A 16,932-nucleotide genomic window follows, 5' to 3' on the forward strand; every position below is an offset into this window, starting at 1 on the left:
GGAGGGAGAAGTGCGGAGGGGGGAATGCAGAGCGGGAGGTAGGGAGAGGGGGGGGAAGTGCAGAGCGGGAGGGAGAGGGGGGAGTGCAGAGCGGGAGGGAGGGAGAGGGGGGAGTGCAGAGCGGGAGGAAGGGAAGTTCAGAGCGAAAGGGAGGGAGAGGGGGAAGTGCAGAGCAAAAGGGAGGGAGTGGGGGAAGGGCCGAGCGGGTAGGAAGTGCAGGGCGGAAGGGGCGTCCAGGGCGGGAGGGAGAGAGGTGCCGACCATTGGAATCTTAATAAAAACCATTGAAACGTCTGAGTCGTGGAGTATTTCTTGGGCAATGCATGACGTTTTCTAGGTCCAGATGGCTGCTATAGCCGATTTTAAAAGTTGGAGAAAAAAAAAATCAGTGGGTGAAAGAATATTTCTAAACCATTACCAAACTATTATAAAATGTTTGCACGGTACTTTCTGGGGAGAAACTGTTAAGGAACTGCAGCCCAACTGCAACAATAGCACAACAAAAGGACAGACACTTCGATAAGAGTAAATGGGAGAATAAATGATGAAGAAACAATTAACACAAATGAATCCAACTGTAATCCAGCCATTTGCAAAAGGACATGACTAAGACAGACACATTTCTCAGACATATATGGATATTTAGTTAGGTCTTTTATATACATATATATGTGAAGTACAACGTGGTTAGAATACTGCTAATAAAAGCACATACAAAACAATACTGGCCACACAAACCCACCTTTGCAGAAATAAATGCTACCACAACTAAGCATGTAAACTTGGTGTTTCCAAGAACGCAAACGATGTACATTTAACAGTCAGAAAGCAACCTGTCATATGTATTATAATCACCATTGTAACAATAGACTATTTCTGGAGATCAGTAAAAAAAAAAAAACTCCAAGTCTTTTTGTAATTATTGTACTTTAAAAGTACTTTAAATGTTGACAGTGGGATATATATATATATATATATATATATATAAAAACAAAGAGGGGTTTGCATCTACACAATAGATGCTTCACTGCTTATTGCCAAATTGAGCATTCTCTCTTGCACTCGAGGCAAAAATCTTTAAAAAAAAGATAGGATCCTGAAGAGTGCATGTGTAAAGTCGTTTGCCACTATTTTAACAAAAATAATAGCGGACCAAAGTTTAACTGAAATTATAAGTGTATAGCCCACTTACCTTGGATAGCCAACTATATCAAAACTTGGACACTTCTAAAAGCCCCATCAATGGCAATTGTGGCCAGCACACAAGAAGAACAAAAGGAACTGGTGTTATACTTGCGGTTCAGAATATCATCCTTGCATGACTCAACTCAGAGAATGTTTGTACCAACGTGAACCTATTTGGGAGACATGAACTCTGGAAAGGGAGAGCGAAGATTGCCCACTAGGTGGAGTGTTTTAAGGTCGGAGTTTGGTTTGCACTTTAAAAGAACGATACATTTCATTATACACAGATGTTTTCTTTACTAATCTACAGGTCAAATTGGTTTCGTGTCATCAGATGCTGCACATTGGTAATGTGTTTTGTGGGAGAAACCAGACAAAGTTAAAGCAAAGTGCTGGGTAGATTGTTGCTCTGCCACCGGAGGCACGTTGTTTTGGAATGTTTGTACAAGTGGCTGGACTGGCTGAACCTTTTCCCACATTTCAAGCACGCATAAGGCTTTTCTCCTGTGTGAACACGTATGTGCTTCTTGCAGTCTGTTAAGGTCAAGAAAGTCTTGCAACATATTTTACATGCGTATTTGCGAGCACCTTCCACAACCAGAACATTGTGCTCGGATAAGGCCTTCTTGCATTTGGAAAGGACATCAGCAGAGGCCCTTGTCAATTGCGGCGGGCCCTGCTGTGAAGAGTGTCCGTTTTCAAAGGAAGAAGTTGCCCCATTCATGTTAGAAGCACTGTCCTGCATTTGGCCACTTCTGACAGATGTCACAACAGGCATTTTTGGGGCAATGCGGCGATAGCCTGGAAAACTATTTGCACCTCCCCTACCAGAGCCCATCATCATCGATCTGGACAAAGAGTGGAGTCCCAAGCCAGATCTTGGATAGTCCATCCCAAACTGCTCTGCTCCTCTGTAACCCAATGACTGCACACATGGAAGACCCATCATATCCTGCATTGGTCGAACAAAATGAGAGTCTGAGGGGTCATTGAACGGATTGTCCATGTGAGACATCGTAGACGTGGAATGTCCACTTGTAGGTCCAGACTCTGGACTCATTAAGTACGATGCATCAGCATCCATTCTGCAATCACTAGTAGTGTTTGGAATGTTGTCGTCATTGCTCTGACTGGTGTTATAGTTCACACTTCTGCTTTTGCTCAAAAAGTTCGATATGCTGAATGGCGACTTGTGTTCTAGATTGTTGGACATGTCCAACATATGAATGTCGCCCACTCGGTCAGTACTAGACTGTGGGTCGGAAAAGCTGCGGTCGCTACTTTCAGGGCTAAGTTCAATCTTTTCAGCACTCGCCACACCTCCTTCCACTTCAACAGGCTCGCTTCCTTCAGCTTGGGAATTTACATCACTAACTTCGTCCTGTGGCTCTGGAGAACTTAAGGGCTCGGATTTGACTATGACTCTCATATGATCACCTTTGTCATTAAGATCAATCACTGCATTGTCTGACTGAAAGAGGGTTTTTTCACAGGTTAAGCCCTGCTCATAGCTGCTTTCTGGTGGAGTTGTCTGGGATGCCATTGACAATTGGGAAACGTTACTCCCAATGTTATCTGACTGGCTGGGCACTTGGGAGTCCTCTTGAGTGCTGAAAGACTGATCAAACATGACAGTGTTGTCCTCATGAGTGTCTGCTATGGCTTCAGACTTTGAATCCTCCACAATTTTCAGTGCATCCTGTGAGAAATATCCATCGCGCAAATGAACCAGGGACTGACTGTTCTCGGGGGTTGTATCTGAAATTATGGACTCCTCAATAGAGGCTCGCATGCGCTGCCTAACCCGCTCTTCCGAGGACTGTTTACGTTTGTGTAGACGCCGTATGGGAAAAGTTGCACGCTGCTCCACTCCACCGCCCCTCCCCGAAGAGCTCATGGTATTCTGCTGCTCATCTGTGCTCTGATTAGAATTTAGAGCAGAATTGACAATACTCAGGCCAAGCTGCTGAAGCATGAACGATCTTTGCAAGCGTGCATTTTGTTCTTGAACTCTATCATTAGGAGAAGACATGGGCAGTGTTCTTGTGGTAAGATAGTGCTTACAAGCCTTTACTACAGAATTCAAATGCAAGTGGGAGGCAGATAGCAAAACATCCATCACATTGCTCTCTCCAAGCATAAGTGTTGAAGTATACATCATATCAATCAAAGCAGCAAAAGCCTCAGCAGTCACCACCTCGCTGTCAAGCTGGATCATATTCATTGACTGGTCACCTTCTGCCACCGTAAACAAGGCCCGGAAATGGGTGCTACATGCTGCAAGCACAGAGCGATGAGCTTTGAAATGTCTGTTGCCCACAACGATGACGCAGTCGCAAAGCTGTCCATGGAGTCTCTGGTAGTTAAGCTGTTGGAAAAGCTGCTCAAAATGTCCTGGAAAATCCATAATCCTATTTAAAGAAAAGAATAGTAGGTTTACACTCGGGCGAACAATTCTATCTTCATAAAACCTAAATTGAGAATTTAAAGCATCACTAAATATCAACAAATATTGTAAAGACAAACAGATTTAGGTCCAGTTTTTCAAAGACAAATTCTACATGGCAAATCTAAAATAATTTTTTGCAAAGCCAGAGATTCCAACATCATAACTCCTGCCCGCTGTACAATGAAAAAACAACCTGAAATCCATGAAGTTCATGGTTGACTCACCATTGCTCCCACAATACCCTTTATAGCAATATTTGCAAGGAACTGCCAGGATAGTAAAAATCGGATGGAAAATATGTTTTTTTTTAAACTGCAACATCTACGAATAAGAACAGAAAAAAGCTTCAAAAGGTCTACGACATATCTACCTTCTCTTGGACTACACATTTTCTGCAGGGCAAATATCAAAGCAGCAGGCTCCATGCTCTCACCCCGCCAGATAAGAAAGAGTAAAAATGTTACCAAACAGTAAGAATAGTTCTCGACTGAGGGTATCCTCCTAGGATTCTTAAGCATTAAATAATTCCCTACTGCCAAGCCAGACCCTTGAACACATTTAGTACAAATGCCTTTCCATGAACATAAACCAATTAAAGAAACTAGTGCATTCAGGAATTGTCCGAAAAACAGTGTTAAGTCTGTTAGAGGTCATATCTCAGTAAGTAACTTTATTGTTCAGAAAATGTTATCACAGAGTAGGACTATTGAATACATTAATAGAAGGTATAGTGTCTTGTAGTGAAGTTGAAAATGGGCAAGATATTCATCACACAATGACTTTTGGAAACTAAAAAGCAGAAATGTCATCTTTGATCTTCCACTATTGCTTTGAGGCCTAAAATGTGATCAGGGCATACGTTAACCCAATCTGTGATTAAAGACAATGGATGCAGATCTAATGGAACAGAATCAAAATTTCATGTAGCCACCAATTGAGGGACAGTAGACCTCTTTCTGACACTGGCACTAGGTCCACCCAAGTACTCTGACAACACTGGATTTTGAAGCATACCTGCATGACTAATCATTGAAGTGCTTTGAGGTATCATGAACATGCATGAAGCCACTATCCTACAGTCCTATTATTTAGCTCATTGTCAATCTCAACAGCACTTAGGTTCAACAAAGCCTGAACACTTTCCAGACAAAGAAATCCCCATAATTCACTGTGTCAAAGTCTGCCTCTAATAACGGAATTCCACATAGAAAGCATTCCTGTGCCAATAGAAACCCCAACTAGGAATATAAAATTTGGATTTCTAATTTGCGGGGACATAAACCAATCCTCCAACTAAAGGCATACAAGTATTCTCCCTTTCTGTAGGAAAGTTTTTTAAAAATAGTTATATTTATTTTGCCAGTCATAAAAGAAAGGGACAAATGCTCAAATTAACTTTTACATGCAGTGTTTGTAATGCTTCTTTGGAAAACCATGATCTAAGTTAATTCTACAAAATTATGTCAAAACGGAAAAGATCCCCAACAGCCCCTTTTGATGGCCATTTTCTGAAAGGGTGTAATATGAACATGGCATTGGAGAGGCTAAAGTCAGGTTGCTGTAGCTTGCTCTGCAGCAAGGGGTGCCATGAGCAGGAAAGCTGTACAATGGATGTCTAGATAAAAATACAGTGGCAAACAATTGGAAATGACCAGGATTTCCTCAATAGTTGACTTGCTCGAGTCTGACAAGTTCCTCGATAATGCGTTTACCCCCAACAGTTTGGGTCCACGGCATTGGCTATGGCATGTTAACTGCACAGCCAAAAATCTTTGAATCGTCGTCTTCCCACTTCCCCCCAACCCTAAACCTTTGGCACATTGATGCATTCAACCTCAAAAAATATTCTGTAAACAAGAAACATTGTGGACACAATCCCACAGTGCACCGGACCTCACCCTCCTCAAATTCAGTTCTGCACAGACTACTGTTCACCACTGTAAAGGCCAACTACCATTAGAACATCATAGGAAAGTTCTGCTTTAGTTGTTTGCCTTTGGTGAGAGCCATCAAGCATTGCATCAACCCTCTCCCTGACCCAGCCATACCACACTCCATTGATAATATCCACTGCCACCAAGTTCAGCATGGTCTGCCAGCCTATAGGGAAGACATTGCCCTTGTCTTGCCTCTTTGGTTCTTGATCTGCGGGGGCTCAACATCCTGCCCCTCCCCTGAGGTCCTGTGGAGCTCCATTGCACATTGGAAAGCAGGGCCTTCTCCATCATGGCCGCCGCTTTACCTTGTATTCTCCACCTTGAGGAGTGCCAGATTGGCTCATTCCTTCTTTATCAGCCAGGGTCCAGAAGCTGGCAGTCGATACCGCCTCCCTCATAGGGCCTCCTTTAAGGGCAGGCATTGCCCCCGTCTGTCCCTGGAGGGGGCGGCTACTGCTGATCGATTGTGCTACCGCATCATCAGACGCCGGATCACCTGGCTGCACTGAGCGAGTAAGACTCTTGCCCCTCCTCCCATCTGCATCACTGTTCGCACTCCTCTCAGCGCCCCACCACTGTTTGCCAGACTCCACCTTCATTGCAGTCCCCCGGATGCAGCCACACTTGTCATACCCCACTTCTAAAATTATTGGACTGCCCGTAACTTTCCTTCCTTTGTTTCTCCTCTCTTCCCGCTGTTTCCTTCACCCTGGAGCCCCCACTGCACTCCCCTGGTCCCACCCCACTCTGTAGGAGTCTCCCATGCCCATTCATTTGGGCTTGTACAGTCTTGTTACGGTCCTCCTCCGGTACTGTTTTTACAAGCCCTGGGATCTTCTGCTGCAACCCCTGCAATCACCTCACCTACCTCTTTGGATGCCTTAATTGCTTGTGCAGATTGGCTTGCACTAACTTCTCACTTGCCTCCTCACAATACCACCTGTCTGGTTGGCTAAGTGCAGCTCACTCTGCATTACAAACTAACTGCCTGCCTATCTGTACTCCTACTAATGTCTGAAATGAATCTATGTATGTATTACTGGCCAAATGCCTGCTAGGTTTATTGTTCGCTTTTCACCAAATCTGTGTGTTCTGATTCTATTGGGTACGTTTATATTTTAGCCCTTCCACCTTACCCTTAAATTCAAATCTATATTCTGTGTATTCTCTTCTTACTATAAATCAGGACCTCCTCTTCCTCTATTTGAAAGTCTAATGTGGATCTCTGATAACTCTAGATATGCTGAAAAGCTAGACCTCTCAGCATACTTCGAAGTCGAATCTAGGCATTTTACTCACATGCATGAAAGTCGTATCTGCCGTATCTTAATTGATGGCTGTGTTTAAAAAGTATGCTCTTTCCTCTTCTATTTGACTGTCATTATGTGCTCACACATTTGCTTCTAGCTTTAGACCCCTTTGCCCCACCCCCGGTTAATCCCTCTCCCTTTCACCCTGTACCTGCTTCCGTGCCTGCATTGCTTGTGCACCTCTCTCTGCCTTATGCATAATCCCCGCTTTATCCTGCACTCTTGGCCCAATTGTTATATTGCCTTGCGGCTGGTGGGTTGTGCTTTTCAGTGCCCGCCCGCCAGTCTCCACAATGGTGGGTATCCAGTTAAAGTACCAAATACAAAAGAATCGAATGCCAAAGGGTCGACTCAATTTGACCTAAAACAAAAGGGTCAAATTATTATTTTTTTCTTTATATATATATTTTTTTGGGGTTTCCGTTTTGGAAAAAAAAAAATTTACCACAAAAAAAAAAGGGGTTGGGGGAACCCCCACCCCAAAAAAATAAAAAAATAAAAAAAATAAAAAATAAAATACAAAAAATTAAAAAAAAAGAAAAAGAAAAAAAAGAAAAGAAAAAAAAAATCGAGCCTTTGGTTTTCGGTCATTTTGATTCTACCCTTTGGTCATTCGATCCTATGCATTTGAAACTTTGACCTAGAACCCAATGGTGCTCTCAACCCCCCACCCCCTTTTCTCTAACTGCTTTTCTATCAATTATACTATCCCTCTAAGACTGGAATGAAGGATCTCCAACCCTGTCCTGCCCATTGCTGACACCTATGTCAATGATTCTTCCAGGCAGACCCTCACTGATATCCTCTTTTTCATTCCCTCTCCCTTCCCTTTGGGTTCCCCCTCATGGTCTCTGTACTCTCCCCTTTCTCTTCCTCTTCCATTAATAATGCCACCTGTTGGAGGTACTCCTGGCATCCTTCTCCTCCAGGGTCCTCATTAATGTCTATCAGAATGGCACAGTCAAGGCCCAGGGCTCCCAGCCCAACCTCTTCCTTCATGATAGGCATCTCCCATCTCTCACTAACTTCCTCCTCCCTCTCTTGCCTCCTCTCTTTCTGTCATCCCTCTGGCTCCTCTACCATTTCCGACTGGTGTACCAGACTCCTGTACCCCTCCTCAGAAGACCTTCAAAAGCGGCAATCTTCTCTGCTTAGCTACCCTCACCTCCCGCTGTGCCGTCATACACTCCTCTGACATCTGCTACCTCCTTGAACTCTCACCAAGACATGGTTCACAGACAGGTCTGTTACGAGTTTTGACACTCGTAACTAAGGGCTACAAGATACTCTCTAAACCCAGGCTCAACCGGTCTGGGGGTGGAGTGGCTCTCATTTTCCCTGAATGGGTCCCTGCTTCCATCAACCCACTCAGTCCTATTCCTCTTTCGAATAACTTGTCTGCAGGCAGGGTGATTCCCCTGGCCTCTCTCTGACTCTGGCAATTACAGGCCCCCTGGCCAGGTCCCCCATTTCCTGTCTGAATGGGCCGACCTCACCTCCTTGTGACTTCCTCTGAAGATTCTCTTCCTTGGAGACTTCAATATTCACCTCGATTCCCATGATGCAGCCTCTGGGTCTTTCCGCAACCTCTGCGACTCTTTCCCTCTCCATTCTTCCCTCCGGTCTGATGCACTCTGCCGGAGACACCGTGGATGCCCTCATCTCCTCCGACATCCCCATCTCCAACCCTTCATTACTCCCCACTCCTGGTCTGATCATACCCTCCTTTCCTCACACATGGATCTGCTTGGTCCTCCGGCTAAACCCTCACCAGTACTGCCAGCCTCCTTCTCTTTTGCTCGACGGATGAAGAGAGTGTCAGTTGCTGCTTTTGCTGCCTCATTAATTCCCCCTCATACCCACTCTACTGACTCATTCTGATGTAGCCCTCTCTAACCTTCAACTCTCCATCTCCAACACTCTGGATATCCTTGCCCCTGCCATGAGGATCTGCCTGAAGCCTACCTCCAAGTGCAACTCCTGGTAGGACTCTGATCGGGTCACTCTGAAACTTAAGTGCATAGTTGTTAAGTGGAAGTGTCAGGCTTCAAGTACATCCTCTGAAAAACTGGCCTGCCGCCTGCTCCAAAGGCAATACAGACTTGTGATCTGCTCTAAGAAGAGGGCCTATATCCAAGCCTGCCTCTCCGTGGCCACTAACACGGCAGAACTTTTCAAAATCTGCAAGGAACTCGCCAACCCTACTGCAGTTGCCACCTCTCCTGTGCCCTCCGTGGCACTCTGCACTTCTCTGGCCTCTCACTTCATCTCCAAAACTCAAGACATCAAGACATCTTCTCCTAACTCAACTCTACTCCCCATCTTCTTCCAGTCCTCTCTTTGCCCCCTTCTCCGCTCCCTCTGTATTCCCCACTTTCTCCCATAACGCATGATGAGGTTTCTAGACAAGTCCACTCTATGGAAGTCTCTTCCAAACCGGTGCACCCCTGCTCCTCTAGAACTATCAAGGACAACATTGTCTTCCTTGCTCCAGCCTTGGCCGATTTCTGCAATCACTCCTTTGCCACTGGATCTCTCACCTCAAGAATACCCTTGTGCACCCTCTCCTCAAAAAACATTCTGCTGATCCCCTCCTGTCCGGCAAACTACCACCCTGTCTCCACTACCCCCTTTTTGGGCAAATCTTTGGAGAAGCTGGCTATCTCCCAGCTAGTCCACCACACTGAATCTGTTGGTTGCCTCCACAACCCCCAATCTGGCTTTAGAGCTAACAGAGGCACAGAAACTGCTCTCCTGAACTCATGTGATGACTTGCACACTAATCTCGATTCCAGCTCTCCTTCTGTTCTCATCCTTCTTGCCCTCTGTTCTGCCTTCAAAACAGTCAATCATGCCACCCTGATAAAGGTTCTATGGGATACTACCACATTTTGAAACTCAAACACCAAAAAGACCAATTGAGTTTGCCGTAATATCTCTTTGAGCCCTGAATCTCGGTTTTTAAGGTATTAAGGGGATGTCACCCCCCCACCAACCTGAACTCTCCTTTCACAGCCACTTCCCCCTCCTGTCCCGCACCACACTTTCCCATCTAGTACATTCCCTCTACATACATTCACACACCTCTCCCTCACATACATGTACACACTCAAACACTTAGCTTGCTTTCACGACATCCCTCGCACTCATGTGCATCTCATGCAGCAGCAGTCTTTCCCAAAATGGCTGCGCACCGAGAGGAGGACTTTAGAAAGACCAAATTATTGATTTTATTCAGTCTTTCTAAATCTATCTTCTTTTGTTTCAGTCTGGGGAAAACTATTTTTTCACCTAACACCCTGATAAAGCGGCTCCATGACACTCTTGGAATCACAGACCTGGCTCTGGATTGGTTGACCTGTGTCCTCTCTGACCAACCTTCTCTGGTTCAATTGGGCCCTTTCCTCTCCACCATCTCACTTTCCTCCTGTGGTGTCCCTCAGGGCTCTATCCCCTCGCCCTGGCTGTTCAATATCTACCTCGCCCCCCCCCAGCTCATCTGATCTCCACCTTCTCTACTAACTTTCAGTGTTACGCTGATGACACGTAGCTTTCTTTAAAGCTACCCTCTACCTTCTCTTCTTCCTCTCTCATTCTCGACTGCCTGTTTGCTATTCAGACATGGTGCACTACTAATGATCTCGCCTTAATGTCAGTAAGACCGAGATCCTTCTCATTGGGTTGGGACACCTGCTCCCTATTTCCCTCCCACACTGTGGCCCCCTCTCCTTGGGCCCCCTCCCCTCACCATCATGTGAAGCTAAAAACCTTGGAGTCATCTTCGACTCTTCCTTCTCCTTCCCTCTTCACATCATGGACCTGGCCAAGAAGGCTCACTTTCAGTTTCACATACTCAGAGACATTCTCCCCTTCCCCCAGCAACTCAATGTCTCCAGAGCTCTGGTTCTTTCCAGTCCAGGCTGCACTACTGCAACAACCTCTTACTCAATCTGCCTATCTCTTCCCTTTGCATCCTTCAACTAATCCAGAATAGGACTGCAAGATTTATCCTTGGCATCAAGCCCCGGGACTGTATCTCTCCAGCTCCTAAATCTCTCCACCGGCTCCCAGTTGCTGTGGGGATTATATTCAAGACCCTCTCCATCACCCACAAGGCTTTCTAGGGCCTGGAACCACGCTATATCCAATTCTCTCTTCCAAAATACTGCCCCACCAGAGCCCTTCACTCCTCTAGCTCCAACTCTCTGTAAATCAGACGTTTCACCAAGCAGAAAATGGGGGGTAGAGCTCGCTTCTGCAGGTGCCTCCCTCTGGAATGGCCTCCCTGCCCCTCTCAGACTTGAGCCGGATCTCCTTAAATTCTGGAAGCTCAAGACCCTCCTTTTCTCGTCTTACTTCCCCCTCCTCCTCCCCTGCTAATTTCCACTCTGCCTGAGACTGGTGGCCTGGTTGCTTCAGAGTCTCACAGGGTGCCAGGCTCCTCCCAGCCAGGTCTACCTTCTGCACATATTCTCCAGTCTCCTCCCCTCCCTATCCTCATCCTGCGCTCGCCCTCACGGGCGCCCTGCCTAAACATAGCTGGCTGGCCTCACCCCTTGTAGCCTTCTAGCCCCCTTTAATTGCACTTAGTTGTGGACCCCCCTCAACTCCCCCCGGCCCGTCCACATGGCCTCGCTGGCACTCTCCTCATCGTGGGACCTTCCACCCAGTTCCTGCATTTCCTCCACCCTCCTCCCTTACCCTTCTCGCTACCGCACTTGCACAATCTGAATGTTACATGGCCTACTCTGATCGCTACCATCCCTCTTCCTGTTGCACCCTTCCCCCTTGCTGCACCTCAGAACACTTGTGTATTGGTGAATTACAGATGAACCATAAATAAAAATAGACACCAACGCCACAACTAACAGTACCCACATTCCCAGTCTAACAAAACCACCACTTCCTGGACAACTTTCAAAACACTCAAAATGGAAGACCCGAGTGTCACCTTAGACTCCCTAAAGGCCACTTTGTACACAGACAGCATCCTCCCTGCTTCCATACTCAAGACCCTTCCGACTGAAACACTCCTTCCTTATCTGGCAATCATCAACAGCTCCCTCACTGAACGCACAATCCCCCCCACAACACTCAATACCGGGCCCATCCTGCTGATTCTCAAGTAACCAACACTGGACCCTTGATGACCTCACACGATATTGTCCCATCACCGATCTTCCCTTCCTAGGTAAGATCCTTGAGAAAGCAGTAGCAATGCGACTCCTCCAACAGACATTGATCCCAACAACATCCTTGAGTCCTACAATCTGACATCAATCCCAGATTCGGCAGAGAAACAGCTACACTCAAGGTGATCGACAATGCTATTAACATCCTTGGCAACGGCCATACTTTCCCTGCTGGTTCTTCTCAACCACTTAGCCACAGTCAACACAGGAGACCACCAGACCCTCACCAGCATTCAACATCGCCACATGGAGATCAACGAGATTGTACTCCAATGTTTCAAATCCTACCCTGCTAACCGCCACCAATCCACATGGATTCCTCCACATCAGCAACTCTACCCGCACCTGTGGAGTCAAGCAAGTATCCATCCTCTCCCTCTTGATCTTCACCCTTTGCATGGAACTGCTCGGATCCCTCCTGGCGCCACACCATCCATTTCCACCTATAGGTAGATGAGATGGGGGTCCATCTAAAGATTGAAGACATCTACAGTTATGTAGTCCTGGATATTTAGTGCTTACCTGAAGCTCAACCGCTCCAAAACAAATTCCTACTGCTGACCAACCGCACCGAACAGACTTGCATCCAAAATTGGCTCTTGCTATGAACCTCGAGAACGTCACACCCAAGCTAGCTACCTGCACCAGGTCCCTTGGTCTCTGCATCCACAGACCACAGAATAAACAATACCACACCTCTCCCTAAAGAGCATTAAGAAAGGTAAACCGAAACAGTTTGATACCAACAGGGTCCTCCAGGGAATCAAGCCCTACATCACAGCGAACAACTTCAAATTTGCTGTCCATGCCTCGGTCCTCTCCCACCATGATGGTGGAAATGCTCTACGGGAAGCACCTTGACACCCCTGAGATGCGTCCTACATGCTGCAGCATGACTGAAAGGACTCAGCAAATGCGATCACATCACTCATCCCTCATCGTACTGCACTGGCTCCCGCTGCAGGCATGTATCAGCTTCAAATCCTGATACATCACCTGCAAGGCAGTCGTCCTCAAGTCCCAAAGCTACCTTGCAGAGTTGCTCAACATCTCAAGAGGCCTCCCATCCACATGAAGCAAGGATCTGTGCAGACTAACTCAGCCGGTGCATGAAGGAAAGAATCACAAGACAAGTCATTCTTTGTCTATGCTCTGTGAGGAGTCAGGAATGAAACTCTGACACAAGTTAGCCATGTTTTTGGTTAAATACTTTAATTGAAAACTAGCAAAAAGTACCCGTTCTCCAAATGGGGTCTGTAGACAGACATGACAAGACAATGCTCATCAATTTTTCAAAATCAATGATCCTATAGGTCACTGTTCCGATTTGCTTATCGCTTGATGTGATTTGCACTCTGAAGTAAACTGCACTGAGAATGGGCGCGTGTGGCTGGCTGACATACCCCCAGAGCAAATATTGGCAGGAGTTGAGAGTTGGTGTGCTGCTGCATACTGGGAGCTTCTGTGCGCTCTCCCCACATGCCGCCACACCCTGGCGTGGTGCAGTTTGTTGTGGTGCAAATATCTTGGAATCGTGCATCCTAGGTCCTTGGAATGGTTTAAGGTCCCATAGAGACCTCAAGTGTTGTTCCTCATATCGAGACCAGTCCTTCTACGACCAAATTCAGGCATCAGTCTCATGCGTCAAGGTTCTGAAATCCAGGGAAAGGGAGTGTGGAGTGTTCAAATGTCATGTAGCCAGTAATGTCCAGAGGTTCCCAACAGGTAAATATGCAAAATTTGGTGCAAATTGATGAAATGGTGTGGAATTCTATAAGAAACAAAGCTTCGCCAAGCCACAGACACATTTTGACTTTTATATAATTGAAAATAAAAGGGGTGGGAAAAGGCCTCTCACCCTGCACCAAGGCACATTTCCCTAACTGAACCAAAACTAAGAATGTGTGTGTGTCAGTAGGTCAAAATCAAAGTGTCCTTGTTTCCGAAGGTTCTATTTTGACCCTCACACTAAAACTAAACTATAAAAGGTGAAAAGGGAAAGTGTATTTAACCTTTGAAGCTATTGAAAAAAAGTGTTCATAAAAGAATTTATAATTCCAATAGAAAAGTTCTCTTGGTATGAAGAGTTATTGTTCCAAAAATTGGGCTACCTTCCCCTTCACCCTCACCCTCTCTTCAATGAAACAACAGTTTTGTGTGTCTTTCTTGGCCCACAATAGCACTGTGACAACCAAAGCTCCCTAGCTTTGTAAATCCTTCTGTCAGGACTTGGCATTTCTTAATATGCTTAACAGTTCTGATATTCCTCTACTTAGAATGTCTTGTTCCCTACACATTTGTAATTGTCCAGTATACTCTGCTGCCAGGCCTTCTCAGATTCACAAACTTGTGACTGTCTGATATACTCTCCTGCCAGGGCTTATGCTCCTTTCACAACTATAATTGTCTGGTATGTGTTCCAGCCAGGGCTTCTCGTAGTCACAAAGGGTTTTTAACCATTTCCACAATTGTATATTTACCCGATTGGATAGTATATCTTCTTGATATTCATTTCTCTTTGGTGTTCCCTGTTCCCATGTATTTTATCATCCGTGCATTTGCATTCAGACATGGGTTTTAATTCTCTTCCCCTTTTTACAGTTACTTTGCTTTCTCTCTTTCTGTGGTTCTTGTTACTTTTACTGGTATTTAGCATGATTGCCAATACGCCCCAGGGTCCGCACTGTCTTTGGGACAATTCACCAGCTTTGCTGGCGTTCTCATTCACGGTAGTTCAGTGAAGGTACGCCACCTATTTTCCCTTCATGGCCGTTTCCTGTTAATTTTCCCATCTCTCGCAGCATCTCTTCCACTCGACCGCTTTGTCTCAGGCCCTGGTAATAAAGAGTTTGCGTGCGACAGTCGGCGAATGCCCATAAGTCTTTTCCTGGCAACCCAGCAGCTTGATCCGCTCAGCGTCTCCTTTCTGCTCATCCACGCCTGCTTCTGCTTTGTAATTCTGTGAGCCTCCCGCAGAGGTGAAACTTTGTCTTGTCAACAGTAGCTTCTAGCATCTTGTTTCCGTCCTTTACATTTCCCAGGCACAGGTGTCAGCATGGAAAGACTAGAGCGCTTGCTGGGTTGCGGCTTCTGCCGATCTGCATTACTCTTTCCCCTCTTCTCCGTCCCAGTATTTGAGTGATTCTGGGACAAGAAGTCCATCATTGGTGACTGATTTCTAAAGCTTAAATAATTACTTTTAGTAGATTTAAATGGCAAAGTATGTTTGGATGATTGAAAAAAGAGCCTAGGAGAAGGCAGTCTTGTAATCTCTACAAGATGGATCAAGGTTGAGGTTTGCCTCTTGATGTGGGGAAACTGTTTCCTATTCTGCAAAGGGGAAGATGTAGATGAAGGACAATAGGCCATAAGTGTCTTAAGTATGGGAGAATTATCTTCATGGGCAAATGGGGGGGATACTATGTCTCATCCAATGAAGCCATGCCATCTCCCCAGAGGTTGTATCTTCCCATTTGAACCTCCCTCATATAGCCAGCCCCAGAGTCAGGATCAGGTAGCTGCTGCCTGGCCACATGGGACGTTACACCAAGAGATGATCGATGATTCCAGTGGATTCATCAAAGCTCCAAAACTCTAGAACATCCTCCCCATCAACACCAGTCTGGCCCATTCGCTTCTACATTTCAGGAAGGAGCTTACCATCCTCCTATTCAAGGAATGGCTCCAACAGCTAGTTCCACACACACTCTACTCTCCACCTAATCTAAGACTGAGTAAACTGCTCTCTCCTTTGTCTCCCCATATTGCTTGTATATTACCTCCCTTGTTGCCACATTGCCCACCCTTAGGCCTCACTGGTTATCTCCCAGCTCCATTGTATTGATCCCTTGCTATCTGCTCCCCACAGTGTGTGCTTCCCTTTATGACTTGTAAAGTGCTCTGTTGCTTCCTGAAGCTAGAGCTGCACTCTGTAAATACCATAATAATAAAACTATTGCTTTCCAATAAAGCAAGCAAATTCATGTAAAACATGCTCTGCAATCAGAGTTAAAAACCATGATTTTAGGGCGTGGCCGAGATGGTGGGCTGAGTGGACGTGCATTGAATGAGCTATGTCCCGGCCCGCAAAAATCAATGAGAACAGCCGCCATCAGGCACGTTATGAGAACAAGGGAACGGTGAGCTGTAGAGGGAGGAAACCTGTGAGGGAGCAGAAGTGGTGGAAACTGCTCCAACAAGCGCGGCAAAGGGAGAAACGATCGAGACGGCAGGCAGCGGGAGCACTGGGGGAATAAAATGGCACCCGGTCTCTGAAAGCCCCGGAGAGGAACATCAGACCCCGGCGTGAGACATCAGAGGAGGCGTGAAATTCCACAAAGAGGGTCTGATAGAAGGCGGAGGTGGACCGCAGGGAGAGCGGACCCAAAGCAGCATTCCGGTTGGAGCCAAGAGGTGCGGAACCAAACTGGGTGAGGGGACCTTAAGCAAAGGAGGCGGGAAGCTAAGAGCGGAGTGCTCCGGCACCGCGGCGAGGGAGCTGAAGACAGAGGAGGACAGCGGGTAGAACAAGAGGAGCAGAGACCAGCCTAGACCCCGGCAGACAGATGCTGGATGGAACGAGTGGGGAAAGGTAGACCCCTATAATACAGATCGTAAGAGACAGACGCCGTCAGACGCCATCACGGAGGAGGAACGGAAGCGCAGGCTAGAGTAGGGACCCACAGTAACCCTGCGGCTCGAGAAGCGGGGCCCCATGTGGAAGGGAAATAGGCAAGTGAAGACCGGGAACACACAGCTGGCCCATCGGAGACCCACATAGGCTGCACAGAGGGCAGATGGACCCAGCAGAGAGCCACCAGCCAAGCAGCCGCAACCTGGGAAGTGAGAGGTAGCGGAAG

General features: G+C 46.5%; 1 protein-coding gene across 2 annotated transcripts in view; it reads right to left on the minus strand.

Annotated features, from left to right (window-relative positions):
• Positions 1-635: 635 nt before the first annotated feature.
• The window catches only part of ZBTB5 (zinc finger and BTB domain containing 5), a 174,228-nt gene continuing 157,931 nt past the window's right edge, over positions 636-16,932 (minus strand). For both annotated transcript variants that reach the window (XM_069630481.1, XM_069630482.1), the window contains one exon: positions 636-3,596. In XM_069630481.1, coding sequence (XP_069486582.1) covers positions 1,565-3,592 — 2,028 coding nt within the window. In that variant the 5' untranslated portion in view covers positions 3,593-3,596 and the 3' untranslated portion in view covers positions 636-1,564. The remainder of the gene's footprint in view (positions 3,597-16,932) is intronic.

The sequence above is a fragment of the Ambystoma mexicanum genome, chromosome 6q (assembly GCF_040938575.1).
Source record: "Ambystoma mexicanum isolate Mex_15411 chromosome 6q, UKY_AmexF1_1, whole genome shotgun sequence".
In the NCBI taxonomy this organism is placed as follows: domain Eukaryota; kingdom Metazoa; phylum Chordata; class Amphibia; order Caudata; family Ambystomatidae; genus Ambystoma; species Ambystoma mexicanum.